The following is a 19430-nucleotide window of genomic DNA, read 5'->3' as shown; positions in this document are numbered from 1 at the left end:
CATCAAGACAGTCAATTGACATGAAATCGATTTGTATTTTTGACATGTTTTTTGACGCCGGTGTTAGATGTCAATCTGATGTTGTTTTAACATCAAGGTAGTCAATTTACGTCAATCAATTTGCATTAAGAAAGTGATTTTTTTTACGCCAATGTTAGATGTAAATTAAAGGTATCAAAACAGCATCAATGTCAGGATGTCAAATAGACATCAAGGTTTTGACATTGTTTAATGTGCCATGCTGGGAAGGTTTGGCGATATCGTATTGTTTGCAATACACTGATATAAGCCAGATTTCATTTTGGATTTCAAATCAAATCAGCTGTTATAAAAACAATATTTACTAAACCATCAAAATGAATGCTATTTTTGATCAAACACTGCTGCCTCAATTAGCAACAGACAATCAAAATAAGATAACAAAATAATACAATTTACTAACAGATAATAAAATAAAAGAGTTTATATGAAAATACTATAAAAACTGACTCCCCCCAGACCTATTATAGAAATAATTGTAAAAGCAACTAGTTTAGATAATCAAATTTTTTTTTTCAACAGTGCAACTCAAACCATTGAATTTCTTTAAACTCTTTATTTTGTTGTGCTTTTCCACATCAGGAACATTTAAGACAAACACACACACACAAACCGTTATCATATTGCACATACAGTACAATAAAACACACCTTTCCTAAGTCCACCAACAGCACCAGCTCACAAAAAACTAAACATCCATGAATCCTTTTGTCCTTAAACAACACCACCTTCATCTGAGCATGAAAACATATTCAACAGAGGAAAACAGCTTCACAGACAACAGAGAACATGGCACCAAATAGCTTTGGTTTTCCACTTCATCAGAGAAATGCAAAGAGAAGCTGAACTGAAGCGTAAGGCCTGATTTACACACTTCATCTGTGCTGAGAGAGAAATGAAGTCATTTCAAAGTTACTATTGTAAGTGCTAACAGTAGAATAGAGAATTATCAGATCAATGGAAATACGTGACTCAGCCTACATGTTTGCGAAACATAAAATACATTTTTTACGGCAAAGTTTTGTTGCAAGTTTCAGATGATAAATCCACTAGAGGGCGCTGTTTACATGTTTGCGAATCTGAAACAAAGTTTATTTAGAGTACGCTTCATTGCAGGTTTCAGATGATAAATCCACTAGAGGGCGCTGTCTACATTTTTGCGAATCTGAAACAAAGTTTATTTAGAGTACGCTTCATTGCAGGTTTCAGATGATAAATCCACTAGAGGATGCCGTTGACATGTTTGCGAATCTGAAATAAGTTAATTTAGGGTATGCTTCAATGCATGTTTGAGATAAATCCACTAGAGGGCGCTGTCTACATGTATGCAAATCTGAAATACGTTTATTTAGAGTACGCTTCATTGCAGGTTTCAGATGATAAATCCACTAGAAGGCGCTGTCTACATTTTCGCAAATCTGAAATGCGTATATTTTGGTATGCTTTACTGCACATTTCAGATGATAAATCCACTAGAGGATGCCGTTGACATGTTTGCGAATCTAAAATAAGTTAATTTAGGGTATGCTTCACTGCATGTTTGAGATAAATCCACTAGAGGGCGCTGTCTACATGTATGCAAATCTGAAATACGTTTATTTATGGTACACTTCATTGCAAATTTCAACTGATTAATCCACTAGAGGGTGCAGTCTACATTTTTGCAAATCTGAAATGCGTATTTAGGTATGCTTCATAGAAGGTTTGACATAAATCCACTAGAAGGCACTGTCTACATGTTTGCGAATCTGAAAAAAAGTTTATTTAGAGTACGCTTCATTGCAGTTTAGAGATGATAAATCCACTAGAGGGCGCTGTTTACATTTTCGCAAATCTGAAATACGTTTATTTAGAGTACGCTTCATTGCAGGTTTCAGATGATAAATACACTAGAGGGCGCTGCCTACATTTTTGCAAATTTGAAACACGTTTATTTAGGTATGCTTCATTTCAGGTTTCAGATGATACATCCAGTAGAGGGCGCCATCTACATTTTCGCAAATCTGAAATACGTTTATATAGAGTACGCTTTATTGCAGGTTTCAGATGATAAATCCACTAGAGGGTTCTGCCTACATTTTTGCAAATTTGAAACACGTTTATTTAGAGTACGCTTTATTGCAGGTTTCAGATGATAAATCCACTAGAGGGCGCTGTCTACATTTTTGCAAAAACTGAAATGCTTATTTAGGTATGCTTCATTGCAGGTTTCACATAAACAGACTAGAGGGCGCTGTCTACATTTTTGCAAATCTGAAATGCATATATTTTGGTATGCTTTACTGTACATTTTAGATAATAAATCCACTAGAGGATGCCGTTGACATGTTTGCGAATCTGAAATAAGTTAATTTAGGGTATGCTTCACTGCATGTTTGAGATAAATCCACTAGAGGGCGCTGTCTACATGTATGCAAATTTGAAGTACGTTTATTTATGGTACGCCTCATTGCAGGTTTCAGATAATAGACACTAGAGGGCGCTGTCTACATTTAAATCGAATCTGAAATACGTTTATTTAGGTATGCTTCATTGCAGGTTTCAACTGATAAATCCACTAGAGGGCGCTGTCTACATTTTTGAAAATCTGAAATGTATATATTTTGGTACGCTTCATTGCAGATTTTACATAATAAATTCACTAGAGGGTGTTGTCTACACATTTGCGAATCTAGAATAAGTTTATTCAGGGTATGCTTTTTTGCAGGTTTCAGCTGATAAAACCACTAGAGGGTGCTGTCTACTTGTTTGCAAATCCAAAATGTTTATTTATGGTACGCTTCAGTGCAGGTTCCAGATGATAAATTCACTAGAGGGCACTGTCTACATTTTTGCAGATTGGAAATACGTTGTTCAAGGTACATTTAATTGCAAGTTTCAGATGTCATATTCACTAGAGTGCGCTATCTACATTTTTACTAATCTGAAATGTTACTTATGGTGCATTTTTTTTGTACGTTTCAGATACATGTCCTTTTTGTACATGTTCAGAGCTTGTCATACAGGTCACTGACCTAAACCCTGCGCTAAACCCAACTAATAGTGTTTTCAAATCAAACATAAGATAAAAGTGCACTGCGACCATGTAGTTTTACCTTGATTTTGATGCATGACAAGTATAACACTATACAAAGTGAGCTACCAAGCAAACTGACCAAGCCAGAATCATCCGCATGGATATAGACAGATGAAGCAAACATATTTGATTACAAAACATAGACAGAGATTAGTTTTCTTGTAGTATTGATTTTGTGTTGTGCAAAGAACTGTATGAAAATAACCTTTATTTGTCGATAATACAAAACTGTGAATATCATTAGTGTGAAAAGGAACAACAGTTGTTGCCGTCATACTGCCCCTAGTGTTCACTTTACCTAGAAACTGCAGTCAAACGAATATGTTTAAGTTAAAGTTTCACATAAATGTAGGCTAAAGCATCTATTTCCAAAGAGTTGGTGTTGCAAATGTTTGCTCTAATAAAGTGATAGTTTACCCAAAAATTTGTGGTTTTAAACCTTAGGGAGCATCCTTCTTCCGTCAAACACACACAAAAATTCTATTTTGAATAGCATTTGAGATTCTTAGTAGGAAAAACTATCTGGAAGTCGATTGCTACTGGTTTCCAACATTCTTAAAACTATCTTTGTTTGTGTTCAACAGATGAAAGAAACTCAAAGGTTTGGAACAAGTTGAGGGAGAGTAAAGGGCCTACTCACACTATGCTATCCGTACCGTGCCCAGGCTCGTTTCCCGGATTGTTTGAGAAGTGTGAGTGCGCTGAATCGGGCTCAGGCACAGTTCACTTGGCCAGCCCTGGCCCACTTTTAAGAGGTGGGCCTGAGCGTGGTTCACTTGTGTGTGAGTGCAAAACACGTCAAAGCCTGAAACTGAAAGCGAGACGTGACTTTTAAGGGACTGTTTCATATGGATTTATTAATCATTCTTATTGTTCTGTGAACGCAAACTGTCATAGTTTATTAACGACGCAAACCCCTCACTGCACGACAGCTGCACCTTCAGCAAACCTCCTAATTCCTGCAGCACGAGGACTTTATGGTTGTTTATGAGCGTCAAAAGTGGCGGATCTGTTCGGCGAAATATCTGACTGCGTGTCACCGCATCCTAAAGCGATAACTGAAGAAATCTCCACTGTGCTGAGCGAGAGCTCTTCCGACCATCGCATCATCGATGACGTAAGTGTGCCCAGGCCCGATTGTAATGTGAGTGCGGGCCATCAGGTAAGACGGGAGGGGGGACAAGCATGCTTTGGCCCGGTTCGAGGCAACTGTAGTGCGAGTGCGGCCTAAATGTTCTGTACTGTCCCTTTAACAGCCACTGCCAATAGGATTGAGCTAATGGCATTGTCATGAAACGTACCAAAAATGAACCACATTCACAGCCAGATGTTATTTAAAACGCTAGTGTATACAGCTGTAAATGGGTCTAAGGCTGTGTTTACACCAGTAAAACCTAGTTTTTCCACTGAAAAAAACACATAATACGGAATTAACACAGAAAAGCTCATTTACACACACACTCGAATGAAACTTCCAAGGTAATGGACGACATTTAAACATCTCTTGAGCTCAAACATTAAGGTCACAGGATCGATTGAACAGCATGAAACGATAAATAAACACCTCTATCTATCTTCTTCAATGCTATGTAAGTTGCTTTGGATAAGACACATAAATGTAAACGCAACCAGCAATTTCACGACTACAGAAACAGACGCTGTAGAAAACCAATCTGCACTTCTGGGATCATCAGATAACCACCAAACACACCATACACACACTCATAAACACACACTCATAAACATGGACTACATTCACATTACAGGCCTTCATGATGAAATCCCACAAAGCCTGTGAAGAGAAATCAAATAATCAAACGCACTTAAAGGGATAGTTCACACAAAAAGCATAATTTACTCATCCTTAACTTACAATCAAGTTGTTTGACTTTGTGTATACAAAAGAAGATGTTTTGAAAAATGTTGGGAATCTGTAACCATTGACTACCATAGTATTTGTTAATCCTACTATGATTGCTAATGGTTACAACCTTTAGTTGTAGTTTAAAACATTCTTCAAAATATCTTCTTTTGTGTTCAACTTATTTCAAATGACCATAAAAACTTCATCCCTGGTCTATTTTGTTGTAATTAATTTACAAAAAAAGACTGGAGTAAACACTAAGAGTGAAGACTGAACTTATTGTATTTTATTGTACATATAAAGTACAATAAAATACATTTTAAAAATATGCTCATACAGAAAACAGGTTGCTTATAGCAATATTTGACTTTTTCCTAAAGTATTTATTTTATATTCTTGAAAACAAAACCTAAGCACAGTATGTACAATAAAACTACCAATAAAACTTCCACCTGATGTGTTGTATTGAAATAAAACTGCAAAAACAGCCTTTTAAAATATCTAAATCATCCCATTTCTTCATTACACTAAAGACTGGAGTAATGATGCTGACAATTCACATTCACAGGATCACAGAAATTAATTGCCAAGTTCCAAAATTCTTCAAAACATCTTAAATTGTGTTCTACTGAAAAAAAAAGAAACTCACAAAAAGGCATGGGACGATGACCATTTTCAGGGTATACCGCTGTTTGGAAAATCAAGGGTTTAAAACCGCCAACATTTTCTGTAAAACCGTTGCTAAGGTATGTGTAAGATTTTTAATTACATTTTTTGTTTTTGTCTTTTAGGACAACAGTATGCCCAGCAGAAAAGAAAATCCAAAGATGCAGTTTTAAATTGTAAAAAAATAAATAAATAAAATAGGTGTTTTTAGGTGTCTATGATTTATTTGAATTATATAGCCTTATGTGTTTACTGCTCCAAAAAATCTAATCTTTTTTTTTTTATTTAATATATAGTTTTTAAAGGGGAAAAAGTTTTTTTTTTTTTTACCCAGACAATTAAAAGAATATATTTTAGAGCAGTAATCACAATACTATGAAACAGTGATATTTTTTTTATCCAAGGTTATCATACCGTCAGAATCTTATACCGGCCCATGCCTTCTCCCAAACACTTGATGGTGAGTAAATAATGAATAAATGTGTATATTTGGGTGAACTATCCCTTTAAGAAATGCTGTTAATTAACTGTCACAATGCAAAGGAACATAACGAACAACTGTTTAAAAAAAGATGAAACAGATACAAAAATACCACTTTCAGTTCGTCTACTTCAAAATATCACACATATATATAATTCAAGAAGCAACTTGCTGTTCGTTTGTAAAATAACTGAAATTTACAGTAAATTCTGGATTACATTTAAATATGATGAATGATTTACTTTATTTTGCTTTGTTCACGTTCATGTCTGAGTGTGAATAAGCGAAACTCAGTTCGAGCACCTCAGTTTTTGCAAACACATTTATCTGTGTTCAGTTTAGCTTATTTAAAAAGACATTAAGGGAAATGAAAACCTGATTGTTTCAAAATAAAAGCCAGGCCTCTTTTTTTTTGCATATATGAACGTACAGTTGAAGACAAAATTATTCTAATTATTATTAATTACTTCATTCATTTATTTTATTTTCGGCTTTGTCCCTGTATTAATCAGGGGTCGCCGCAGAGGAATGAACCGCCAACTTATCCGTCATATGTTTTACAGTGGATGCCCTTCCAGCTACAACCCATCACTGGGAAACATCCATACACACTCATTCACACATACATTTATGACAATTTAGCCTACCCAATTCCCCTATACCGCATGTCTTTGGACTGTAGGTGAAACCGGAGCAACCGGAGGAAACCCACGCAAACACGGGGAGAACATGCAAACTCCACACAGAAACGCCAACTGATCCAGCCGAGGCTCGAACCAGAGACCTTCTTGCTGTGAGGCAAATGTGCTACCACCATGCAGCCCTATTATTAATTACATTTTTTAATTAATTTTTAAATATGTCTTAAGCAGATACTGAATTTTGGTACGAATCGGTATTTTAATGTTAAAAACGTCCATTTCCGGCTAACATTTGAGCGCAGTTGAGTGTGTTCTCAACCACCGCTGATTTGCTATTGTGTTCACATGCTCAACAGAAATGACTGTGATTGGCCATGAAGTTCATCAGCAGTGTTGGGGGTAACGAATTACAAGTAATGCAAGTTACTTAATAGTAATACTTTTGTCTTTTGTAAGTAACGAGTAAAGTAACGCATTACTTTTCAAAAATAAGTAATAATATTTGAGTTAATTCTAAAAAAATGTAAAGCAAGTAACTTTTTAGTTCTTTTAATTCGCTTTTAAAAAGTTGCTAAATTAAAATGAACGTAGTCACGTTGAATCACACACAATGAGGGAATGCAGGAACAGGGAGAAACCAAGATAGCAGAGCCTTACATTTCTGTGATTGAAGTGTTCTCATGATTTTGAACACACTGGAGAAAAAGGAAAAGAGGATTATCTGAATGGACAGCGAATAAAAATATAGCAAACAGAGTGCTTTAAACTTTCATTAATCCGTATATAAGGCAAGTAGAGCTCCGTGGTCAGGAAGTTCTCAAAACTTTATCCTACCTAAATTATTATTATTATTATTTTAAAGGTAAATGTAGGTGTAGTTTATACAGTGTGTAGTTACTAGCAGAGCTCCTCTATTTTAATAAAGTTGGAAAAAACACCTTAAATTCTGTAAGTGATCAAGCCTCAGCCAGGTCAGAAAAAGCAACGCAAAAATAACTCAAAAGTAATGTAATGAATTACTTATCATAAAAAATTAAATAGTAACACAACTACTAACTTTTTTGGGGAGTATTGTAATGCATTACTTTCTAAAGTAACTTACCCCAACACTGATCATCAGTTCACTGCTGTTCACTGAGTGCAAACACAGATACAGGGACACTGGAGCGTTTCAAAGCAGAGATGATCAGCTGGTGTGTCTGCGGTGAATCGACTGATCTTCTCAGCTTTTAAACGCTCCAGTGTCTCTGTAACTGTGGCTTTGTCTAAAATCGCGTCCTTCCATACTATATAGTACGCTAACAACAGTATGCGAGTCGAGTAGCATGTCCAAATCCATAGAATTCGAAAAGCAGTGTGTGAGAAGTACCCGGACGATCTACTACTTGTGGCGAGATTCTGAAGTGCACATCCAATGCTACGCTATCCTATGATTAGGCCCACATGGAATCTGCGCGCGCAGAATTCTGCAGATTTTTAGCCCATCATTAATTCTGTATATTTACTTGTGTAAATGTGTGTAAATTTATGTTTATTCCGTTTTTAAATTAATTTCAGTAATATTATTGACTGATATGAAAATATTTAGATTATTTTTTTACAATATAGTATGTAAAGTTATAGTGTATGTCTTTTAGAAGATATATTATATGAGAGACTTGCTTTGTTTACCAAATAAAGTGGATCTATTTGGATTTGCATTGTAAACATTAAATATAAGTTACAAAGATATTACTTTTTCTTCATATATTAAGGTTTTAGTTATGATACTCCCAAAATAATTCAGCATAAATCTGCAGATTTCTTTTACCAAAATTCTGCGCAGAAATATCTGCAGATTCCGTCTGGCCCTACCTATGATGAATCGCAAGAGAATTCATGAATGGGAGTGAAGCGGACACGGGTAGGTCATGTGATCATAACAAAATGGCAAACGTAGTACATTCAAGTTCCATTCATACTTCTCACATTTATTCTGTATAGAACGCACTATTCTAATGGTCGAGTACTACGTTTAAATTAAAATGCAGTACCCACTAAGTAGTAGGCGATTTCGGACGCAACCCATGTTTACACTCGGTGAACAGCGGTGAACTGATGACCTTCACGGCCAATCACAGTCGTTTATGTTGAGCACGTGAACAATAGCGAATCAGCGGTTTTTAAGAACGTGCTCCACAGCGCTAAAATGTTGGCGAGACGTTTTTAAAACTTCAGTACCAATTGATACCGAAATTCAGAATCATGACAACCCAACGCAACCTCACGGCAATTCGTAACTTTTTATTCGTATGAATTCGAACGATCTAATTCGTACAATTTAGTACGATTTGCTCATCACCCAATGACGGTTGGGGTCGGGTGCCACGCCTCCTTTTTAAAATAATTTTCGTATGACTGAACTCGTACGAATTAGCCACTAAACTGACAAAACGTAAAATACTTACGCTTCTTCGTCAGATCAGGCTGGACAACCCTATTTCCAAGTGATGTTTGACAGAGCAAGAACGCTTTTCAAATTATTGACCTTAATTTTTTTCTTCTGGAGAACATCATGTTTTTCTTTTTTTTTTGTTTGAATGAAATCAAAATAATTTAAAGAGCTAATTAAGGTCAATATTACTAGCCCCTTTAAGATTTCTTCGTTTTGGAGTGTCTACAGAACAAACCACTGTTATGCTATGACTAGCCTAATTAAGCTAGTTAAGCCTTTAAATGTCACCATAAGCTGAATACTAGTATGTTGAAAAATATCAAATATTATGTGCTTTCATCATGGCAAAGATAAAATAAATCAGTTCTTAGAAAAGAGTTAATAAAACTATTATGTTTAGAAATGTGTTGAATAAAGTCTCTCTGTTAAACAGCACATAAAAGAATTAAAATTTGACAGGAAGGCTGATAATTTTGTCTTTAACCATATACATCATTAACAGGAACAACTAACTTCACCATACATTCACATTTACACTGATTCCACATAAACGAGGCCCTGGATTTTCATAGTGAATGCAGTTACTTATAAGAGCCCTTTAACATACAATCCAACTCTTTTTAGCTCTTTTTTACTCTGCACATTAAACACAGTATGGTAACAACGTACATACACACATCTTGTGAAAAGATAATCAGGAGTATCTGTACTTTTTTTTCAGTAAGTGAAAAGTACATCTACTACTGAACACATTTAATGAACACGAACACTTTTCTCAACCTAATCAGTATTAAATGATAGTTTTGCATGAACAGAAGGCAATCATGTGGGCTGACCTGATCTGTAGATACAGCTAGAAATGCATCACTTACTGAGGACACCTCTATAAATCCTGTTTACCATAGATATCCAGTCATTTCAGAGGGAAAAATCTATTATATATAATACAAAATTAAACTGGGTTGTTTTTAGAGAGACAAACACTAAAAATGTGTTGATTTTTGCACTTAATAGCATAATAAATAATATTTTTCCAGGCACATTTTTCCGGCAACACTTGACATTTTAGCATTAGTTTAGAAATAAAAAATCTGACTGAAATAAACAAAAATATAATTAATATAATTAAATTTTAGTGAATGAAGGAAGATGTAAATTTTGTGTTATTTAAGTGCTATTATAGTGAATACGATGAAAAATGATTAGCATTTTAGTAAAATTTGCATTTTAATCTTACAAAGTGTCACTGAAGCAACATTTAAGTTTGATTATTTCTGATTATTATTTTAGGTAATTTTCTTTTAGATTTGCATCAATAACTGATAACAATTTGTATGTTTTATTTATAGTAAACCATGGACCCTTTTCACATTTACGGGTTTCTCAGAACAAGAAGTCGAAATAAACTTAGAGTCCTGTGAACGGGAGAGTACAACAAATCTTTTTTTTTTGTATTCCTATTGGCTCGAATAATAAAAAAAAAACCTCTGCGATGGTGAAAGACGCTGCATTAGAAACTTTTGTCTTTTGATGCAAAGATGATATAATAAAAAATATAGCTTTATAAATGTACACTAATTAAAAAAAAAATTAATTAAAAATAAAAAGTCAAGATATTAAAACTGGATCAGGGTGAGGCCAAGCTGGAACGCTCACTCTGATCCCCCTGGCTCTGAAATGGTTGGGGAAATTCCAAACTGAACCAAAACAAACTATTACAATTGGCTTAAAGCTGGTTTATACTTCTGCGTCGAGTGATCGGCGTGACCCAAGGCACCTGCCTTGCGAGTAGCCGTGTATTTATACTTCTGCGAGCTGCTTGTGTTGCTCTGCAATAACACTTCCAAAACACTAGCTACTTTTGAGTTCCTCTGTGTCGAGTTTCTTTGCAGGCGTTTCGTTTTTTCTAAACATTACCTTAATGTACAAGTAGCTAAAACTCGCTCATTCAGAGGCGGGAACTGGCGGACGTGCAACAACTTTAGTTATAAGGTAAACACAAAACGAAAGTTTCCGTCTGGAGCTCCTTCACAGGACTCGACACTTGTTCTCGCTCCATCTGGCTCACAGCTCTCGGCACCGCCCACACTCATCAGCACTACCAAGTCGACCAATCACAGTGATTGTGGTATGCATTGTTGCGCCGTGTAGTTACATTTTTTGAGGGGTGCGTTTCAGCGTCAGCCACGGCAAGGGCGATGCAACCGCGTGCGCTTGACGCAGAAGTATAAAACAGACTTTAAGATTGGCAATGAAAATTCGGGAAATGCGTATACCAGCAGAACCTGGGAATATAAATAAGAAGATATTAAAAACCTTCAAGATGCTGATGACCGTCAAACACATTATAACCATCTTGTGAAAAGGGTCCATAGCAAAACAGAAAACAATAACAAAAATAAGTTGAGAATTTTTCTGGAACATTCAGAAATAAGTCCACATCCGTCTTTTCTATAAATTCCTTGCATTTATTATCAACCTTTTTGTTTTAAATGTATGCCAATCATCTTCCCCTTTAATTAAAGTACAAAAGAACACACTTAAAGTGGAAATGAAGCACTCAGTCAAGTTTACATTTATTTTATAACCTGGATTCTGCTTTAATGAAAGTACATTAAACAAACTCAATTAACGTAACTATTTTGAAGAAAAGGACGTGTTTTACTATAGATTTTAGAGCTATCTTGCAATATTGCTTTTTGACGTCAGAGGTTTGGTTCCATTGCCTCAACTGAACAGATACAGTGAAAGTAATGAACTGAACACGGAGACTGGACAACCTAATTTAACACAATGCGTGAAGTTGTGGTAGTGGAGCTGGTGCAAATACAAGCATCAAAGTTGTGTCTAGTATATAAAAATATACATTTATTCTATTTTTCTTTTAATTATCAATTGTTTGATGCACTTTGGTCCACTCTCTGTACTGTGCTGCCTGACTGGCTGGCTGTGTGGGCTTTAACAAGGTTTGGTGCCCGGCGTAATAAGAGCAGGTACTTTCTGTTTTCACTACTACAGCCCCCATCTCTATTCGTGCTCAAACCAAACTAAGATCAGCGCAGTTTTTCATATTACAGGTTTTTATTTCTTTCATACAGAAGGTTGAGAGATTGACTTGATAAGAAAATATGTCTTGATATGTTCCACACAGTCGTGATTTTAATCGTCGTGTTTTAATCGTTGCATTAACCTGAATGTAAATCCTCTTGTCTGGCAGCGCTGGACCAGCATGAGAGAGTGGACCAAAGTGCATCAAACAAACGGTATTTAAAAAGAAAAATAGAAAACTTATTAATATTTGTTATATATTAAACACAAATTTGATGCTTGTATTTGCACAAGCTCTGCAATGAACGTCCATGAACTCACGCATTGTTAAATTAGGATGTCCAGTCTCTGTGTTAAGCCACTTTCACTGTATCTGTTCACCTGAGGGAACGGAACAAAGCCTGTGACGTCAGACACAGCGATATTCCAAGATGGTGGTGCCCTTGCGCTAAAAACTATAGTACAACATGTCCTTTTCTTCAAAATGGTTACATTAATTGAGTTTGTTTAATTTATTTTCATTAAAGTGTAAAGCAATTTATAAAATAATGTAAACTTGACTGAGTGCTTCACTTCCACTTTAATTTCCCCCACAGAAATGAATGGGTAACTACGGCACCCTTGTTTTTTTTTCCTCATACCTCCTACCTAACTGCATTGGTGTAGTTTCACGAGTGCAGCACCATCTGCTGTCCGTCTTTTTGCAGCTGCAGCCTCTCTTTCTCCACCTGCAGGCGCTCCTTCTCAATCTGCAGCCGGCCCGACTCAAACTTAAAGAACTGCAGTCTCTCCTTTTCCAGCAGGAGGCGCTCTTTCTCCAACTTCAGCTTCTCCGCCTCTAAATCCACCACCATTGGCCAAACTAGCTTCCTGTCCTTCTCTCCATCCAATGAGGACGACGAGGGGGCGGAGGATGAAGTGGTGGGCGTGGCTATAGATGTCGAGGGGGCAGGGCTCTGTTGGAGAGGCGTGTTTTGATGTAAAACAAGTCTCAGACGCTCTCGCTCCACCTGTAGACGCTCTTTCTCTAACTGCAGCCGCTCCCGCTCCACCTCGCCCTGCCGCAGTCTCTCCTTCTCCACCAGGAGGCGCTCTTTCTCCACCTGCAGCCGTTCTGACTCCACCTGTAGTCGGTGTTTCTCTAGGTCCAATCGCTGCCTTTCTAGCGCCACCAGCAGGCTTGTGGTCTCTCCTCCAGCGATGCCCAATCCAGCTACACCCATGCCGGTTACTCCACCCATTCCGAGTCCCAGGTCTCGGCCTGCAGTCTGGCCTGATGTGGGTTTGGTGGAGCTCAGGACACCGAATTCATCAATATGAGCAAAGACCTCAGGAACTCGGCCCTCGCGGTCCATATCAGGGAGGATGGAGGGAAAACAGTCCTCCTCATCGTCGTCACCCTCCACACCTTCTCCAACATCAGCCTCCAACTGCAGAGATTTGCATTTAGACACACAAGAAGAGCAGGAATCATGAAGGGGATTTTAGTAAAAACTAGTTTAAAGGTAAAATTTTGACCCTTGTTTATTGTCAGAGACTATAGAATAGAGGTCTGCATTCCCGCGGCTGTCCCGCGGGCGCCGCGGGACCCGACCAGATTACTGCGGCACGGGAATAAATTTCCGAATAAATCGCGGGAGCGGTCGGTAACGGGTTTAATTTGGGATGGGAGCGGGCTGTCTAGCAATATCGCGGATATTGCTATGCGAATGAGAGAGAGAGAGAGAGCTTTGCCTGTGTGTGTGTATGATAGGGCGTGCGCGCGCAAATGAGAGAGAGAGAGAGAAAGCTTTCCCAGATAGCAAAATACACTCGGGCCAGTTCCGGCTAGATTCTCGCCTGCCGGAGACTTACCACTCGGCCCGGCTCCGGCTGCCGGACTCGCTGCCCGATTCCGGCCGAATCAATCGGGCCAGATGCGGCGGCTGTGAGCGAGCCGACGCTGCAGCATCCGCGCTGGAATCGGCCCGAGAGTAATGTGCGCTGCGGTCTGGAGCTGGCGCGACTCAGTATTTATATACCTTTATATAAAACCTTTTGGTAAAACATTGGTACTTGATACATGGTATTACAAGCCTTTGAGTTGATATAACAGCAAACGCCTGTGTGTCTGCTTGGTGCTTGTGTGTGTGTTAGTGTGCGCGCGCGTATGAGAGAGAGAGAGAGCTTTGTCTGTGTGTGTGCTTGGTGCTTTGTGTGTGTGTTTATACAGACAGCTTGGCTGTCTGGACTGTATAGCTGGGTGATTTTCAGTTTTGCTCTCCCCCGCTCTTTAGCGGGATTGGTCGCGGCAGGCAGAAAACGGGGCGGGTCGGGCAGCGGGACAACAAATTCTTAATATAAGCAAGAGCGGTCGGGTTCGGGCTAAAACCTGGCGGGTACGGGCGGGAGCGGGATTCAAAATTTAGTCCCGCGCAGATCTCTACTATAGAATACACAAGATATGTCACTCGTATAGCTCTGAATAGGGAAAAGTGTAACGGTCAATATGGATAATGAAGCCCCGCCTACAAGTACAGAAGCCAATCATCAATCGCTATAGAACAGGGGTGTCCAAACTCGGTCCTGGAGAGTTTAATTCCAACCCTAATCAAACACACCTGAACCAGCTAATCAAGCTCTTTCCCGCCCTGAAATACTGACAGCCCCGCCCTTAAGGACTGACATCCATGCCCTAAATCAGGGGCATCTCAATCTCAGTCCTGGAGTTCCATTGTCCAGCAGATTTTAGCTCCAACCTCAATCAGACACACCTGGGCTAGCTGATCAAGCTCTTACTAGGCTTTCTAGAAACATCCTTGCTGGTGTGTTGAGACAAATTGGAGCTAAAATCTACACTAAACCTCCAGGACCGAGTTTGAGAACCCCTGTCCTAAATCAATGACAGCCACGCCCAAAATGACTGATAGCCCCGCCCTAAAACAGGGTATCTGCACATTTTTTAACAGAAAATTTAAGACCTTTTAAGACCTTTTTAAGTCCTCTAAAATGAAAATTTAAGACTTTACCTAAAAAAAATAAATAAATAAATAAATTAAAAAAAAAAAAACAGGAAAATGTTCAGTGTGAACACAGAATGATGTGGTGAAGTATGGCGGCAAATCTATGGCAGCAAATCAATAGCAATATAAATCGAGCGCAGCGGTGATGTTTGCGCGCGAGGAGAAGTGAACCGTGAGCAGATTACTTGGTTGACTTGGTTTACTTGTTATCTCTAACGCTATTGGCTACTCTGCCTTTCCGGAAGTTAGCCGGGATTGGACGCAAGTTAAAAGATCACGCCGTTAAATATATATACAATTTGCAAGTCATAATCATAAGAAACTTTCTGAGAACTTTATGAACTTTATGAGGATTCAATCTCGAGAAACAGTCAAATAATATCCAAAATGATGACTTGCATTCTTGTAACACTTTCTGAACCCATTTGATTTGTCCGTGCAGCACTTGTCTGGTTTGTTGTATTTTACTTCATTATTAACCACAACAGCAGTGCTCATTATTACACTTGGGGATGATCTTTCTAGGAAATATTGTCTTCAGAAGAGTTTATTTGCGTTTTAGATCTTTCCATACAATGCATACTATATGTGCAGTGCAGCTTTGTATATTATTATAATTGTTAACATTGTTTGTAATATAGATCAGTGTAAAATATATATATATCTATATATTATATATATTTTTCAATCTCACTTTTAGTTAATGATTGAATAACCTGCATATAAAGACTTCAATCAAAAATGATTAGCCCAATTAAACATAAAAAATACAGTGACAGACATTCAGATGGGTTTTTATCGCCACCTATTGAGCAACAATTTAATTTCTACAGTCTTCGTTTGGCTTTACTCACTATCCATTACATCATTCCATTTCAGAGGCATACAAATACTACTTTCTATATGACAGGCCCACATCTTAAAGGTCACATATGCAGTTGAAGTCAAAATTAGTAGCCCACTTTTTTCTTGTTTTATTTCGGCAAGAATAAAAGCTGTTTTAATTTTTTAAAACCCATTTTAAGGTCCATATTATTACCCTCTTTAAGCTATTTATTTTTTTCGAAAGTCTACAGAACAAACCATCGTTATACAATAACTTGCCCAATTACCCTAACCTGCCTAGTTAACCAAGTGAAGCTTTTAAATGTCACTTTAAGCTGTATAGAAGTGTCTTGAAGAATATCTAGTCAAATATTATTTACTGTCATCATGGCAAAGATAAAATAAATCAGTTATTAGAGATGAGTTATTAAAACTATAATGTTTAGAAATGTGTTGAAAAAAATCTTCTCTCCGTTAAATAAAAATTAGGATAAAAATAAACAGGGGGCTATTAATTCAGGCGGGCTAATAATTCTGACTTTAACTGTATAGTGGAATAACAGACTAATGGCAATATATTTACTATAAACCTTTGTACTTTATGCACTGCATGCATGTATAGCCTATTTTGTATACTATTGTCCATCCAATTTATTCTGACTTGTTCTTCACAGAAAATGAGTCAAGGACAATGAATCTTAGAAAAAAAAAAGATTTTTATAAATTTGAACACGTTTGGCTTGAGTTCAGTTTAAATGTAGGTGCTAAACTTCATCAAATGGTTCAAAACACATTTAAAGTCTGAATTATTCGTCCTGAATTATTAGCCCATGTATATTTTCCCCAATTTCTGTTTAATGGAGAGATCTTTTGCCACATGGTATAACTCTCTCTTTCTCTCCCAAGTAATAAAGTTTGTTACAAGAATATATCTCATTATTTTGATATGTCATTATATGACTTGGTCATGATGGTAAGAATAGGCATTATTATGAGATTAATTATTACAAGAAATATCTCATTATTGAAAGTAAGTCGTCACCTATTATTACTGAGAAAGTAAGTCTATGTTTCACACTGTGACATTATGATAAGATTTCCTATATATTTTTATTTAACGGGGAAACTAGCTTACCTGCGTCCAATCCCGGCTAACTTCTGGAAAGGTAGAGTAGCCAATAGCGTTAGAGATAACAAGAAAACCAAGTCCCGCCCTAGGACTCACAAAAATCCAAAATGTTTCGCGCGAGCAGAGAGAAGAACCAGCGAGCGAGCGGAGAGAACTGATCGCGCGCGCGCTGTAGGCATGACCTCGCTCGCGAGAGCGTACATCGTGCGCACAGATGATGATGTGCGCGCGTGGGACTTGTTTTCTCGCGCTGGATCAGTTAAGCGCGCGCGTGAAGATCTCCTATGCGCTCGCGAGCTGTAATTTTCTCGCGTGTAGACCTGTAATCTGCTCACGGTTCACTTCTCCTCGCGCGCAAACATCACCGCTGCGCTCGATTTATATTGGCATTGATTTGCCGCCATAAGACGAGTCGGACATGATATTTAAGATCCCACATGAAATTTAAGACCTCCTTATGGAAAATTACAGAATTTAAGACATTTTCAGACCTTAAAAATCGAAAATTTTATTTAAGACATTTTAAGACTTTTTAAGGACCCGCGGGGACCCTGTAAAAGGCTGACAGCTCCGCCCTAAAGGCATTCCATGTGACCAGAAGTGAAGAAAAGTAATTTCTATGGACAGAGAATGTTATGATACTTAATTAAAGATTCAAATAAATCTTTAGAAAATAAGGATACAGCATTTAAAACACACACTACTGTATATATATCAAAATACAGAGTAAATTTAGATTTCATTCCAACTTTAAATGCATCATCTGCACCCAGAACGTACCCTGTAGCTGCTGGCCTCGTCGTCCTCCATCTTGACTCCAGGAGTGTGTGTGCTGGGCTCTCCTAGATCTGTCAGGTCCTGCCAGTCGCACGAGGAGTCTTTCGGAAAGCCACTGAGGTCAAGCGACTGGTCACCGCCGCCCAGAGAAGCGTCATTATCAGGAGACGACGGCTCAAACTCCTGCTTTAATCCTGATGCCAGTTCAGCCTGCAGCTGCTTCCTCTTCATGAGCGCTCGCCAGTCCAGGTATCGCCTCTTGACCTCGGCTGCCGTGCGCAGCTCTCCTTCGCCCAGCGCGTTCACACTGTCCGCCACCTCCTCCCACGCGCGCCGCTTCAGCTCGTTGATGGCCATGTTTTGCTGGCGAGAGAACAGAATCTCGCGCCGCTTGTGGATCTCGCGGATCAGAGTTTGAGTTTCCTTCACGCTGTAGTTGCTCTTCCTTTTCCTCTTCAGGTGCTTCATCTGCAGGAAGTCCATGCTGGAGACGGTCAACCGCTGACAAACGCTGAACGGCTTCTGTCACTCCAGACTAATCCTCAAGCTCATGCTGACACACGTTTAGAGCTGAAATGCTGATCTCCTGCAACAAACACACACACACACACACACAGAATACATTATTGAAATTATTAGCCCACCTGAATTATTAGCCTTAACGAAGAGAACAGAACACATTTTTAATGTGTTTTTTTTTCCAACACATTTCTAAACATAATAGTTTTAATAACGCATTTCTAATAACTGATTTATTTTACCTTTGCCATGATGACAGTAAATAATATTTGACTAGATATTCTTCAAGACACTTCTATACAGCTTAAAGTGACATTGTTTTTTTTTTTATTAAAACAGCTTGAATTCTAGCTAAAATAAAACAAGTAAGACTTTCTCCAGAAGAAAAAATATCAGAAATACTGTGAAAAATTCCTTGGCCTGTTAAACATCATTCATTTGTAAGAGGCTAAGTTATCATATGCATTTGTTTATATGGAAAAAAACATGTCTTTTTGACTCAAGAAGGTCCATACTGAGGGTGCTTTCACACCTGTGAATCGATTCAGTTGTTCGGAAACAGATTACAATTGTTACATTGTTGCTCTTGGAGCGGTTCGCTTTCACATTGCAAAGTTTCTAATCGGACCAAAAGAGCTAAAACAAGTCACGTGTGAGTAAACTCTCCTCACATTGGTCAGAGTGTCAGGGTTTATTTTGCAGCGTCCCGCTCAGCTGTCAGGAGAGGTGGTGGTTTGATGGTGATTGACAGGGTGCGCGCGCGCGACGTGTCTGGGGAGAGATGCAGTGGGGAGGGGTGAGAAGGGTGCGCGACGTAGCCTATTTGAGGACCGGGAGGGAGACGCGAGAGTACCGGGAGATCATCAGTCATTTGCGGGCATCCGGAGACTCGCGAGACTTCCCGCTATGCTCATAATTCTCTCTTCATA

At 38.3% G+C, this 19430-nt stretch overlaps 2 protein-coding genes across 9 annotated transcripts in view; one reads left to right on the top strand and one right to left on the bottom strand.

The window, feature by feature from the left end:
* gria4a (glutamate receptor, ionotropic, AMPA 4a) overlaps window positions 1-19430 on the top strand; it is an 877747-nt gene that overhangs the window by 233368 nt on the left and 624949 nt on the right. The window lies entirely within an intron of this gene.
* The window catches only part of msantd4 (Myb/SANT-like DNA-binding domain containing 4 with coiled-coils), an 85769-nt gene that overhangs the window by 10670 nt on the left and 55669 nt on the right, over window positions 1-19430 (bottom strand). For 3 of the 8 annotated variants that reach the window (XR_015509922.1, XR_015509921.1, XM_087284754.1), the window contains exons 2-3: window positions 17986-18568; window positions 12898-13679 (exon numbers count right to left, since the gene is read on the bottom strand). Coding sequence is in view for 6 of the 8 variants with exons in the window: in XM_087284754.1 (XP_087140880.1) it covers window positions 12918-13679; window positions 17986-18465 (1242 nt within the window). In the remaining 2 variants the exon portion in view is untranslated. Of the gene's footprint in view, window positions 1-9663; window positions 15166-17755; window positions 18569-19430 lie in introns of those variants that run through there. The other 5 variants (XM_087284753.1, XM_087284751.1, XM_087284752.1 and 2 more) reach the window with 3 other exon arrangements.

This window comes from Danio rerio, chromosome 15 (assembly GCF_052040795.2).
Source record: "Danio rerio strain M-AB ecotype USA chromosome 15, GRCz13ab, whole genome shotgun sequence".
Classification (NCBI taxonomy): Eukaryota; Metazoa; Chordata; class Actinopteri; order Cypriniformes; family Danionidae; genus Danio; species Danio rerio.
The sequence above is the reverse complement of the archived record's forward strand: the minus strand, read 5'-3'. Positions and strand labels throughout refer to the sequence as shown.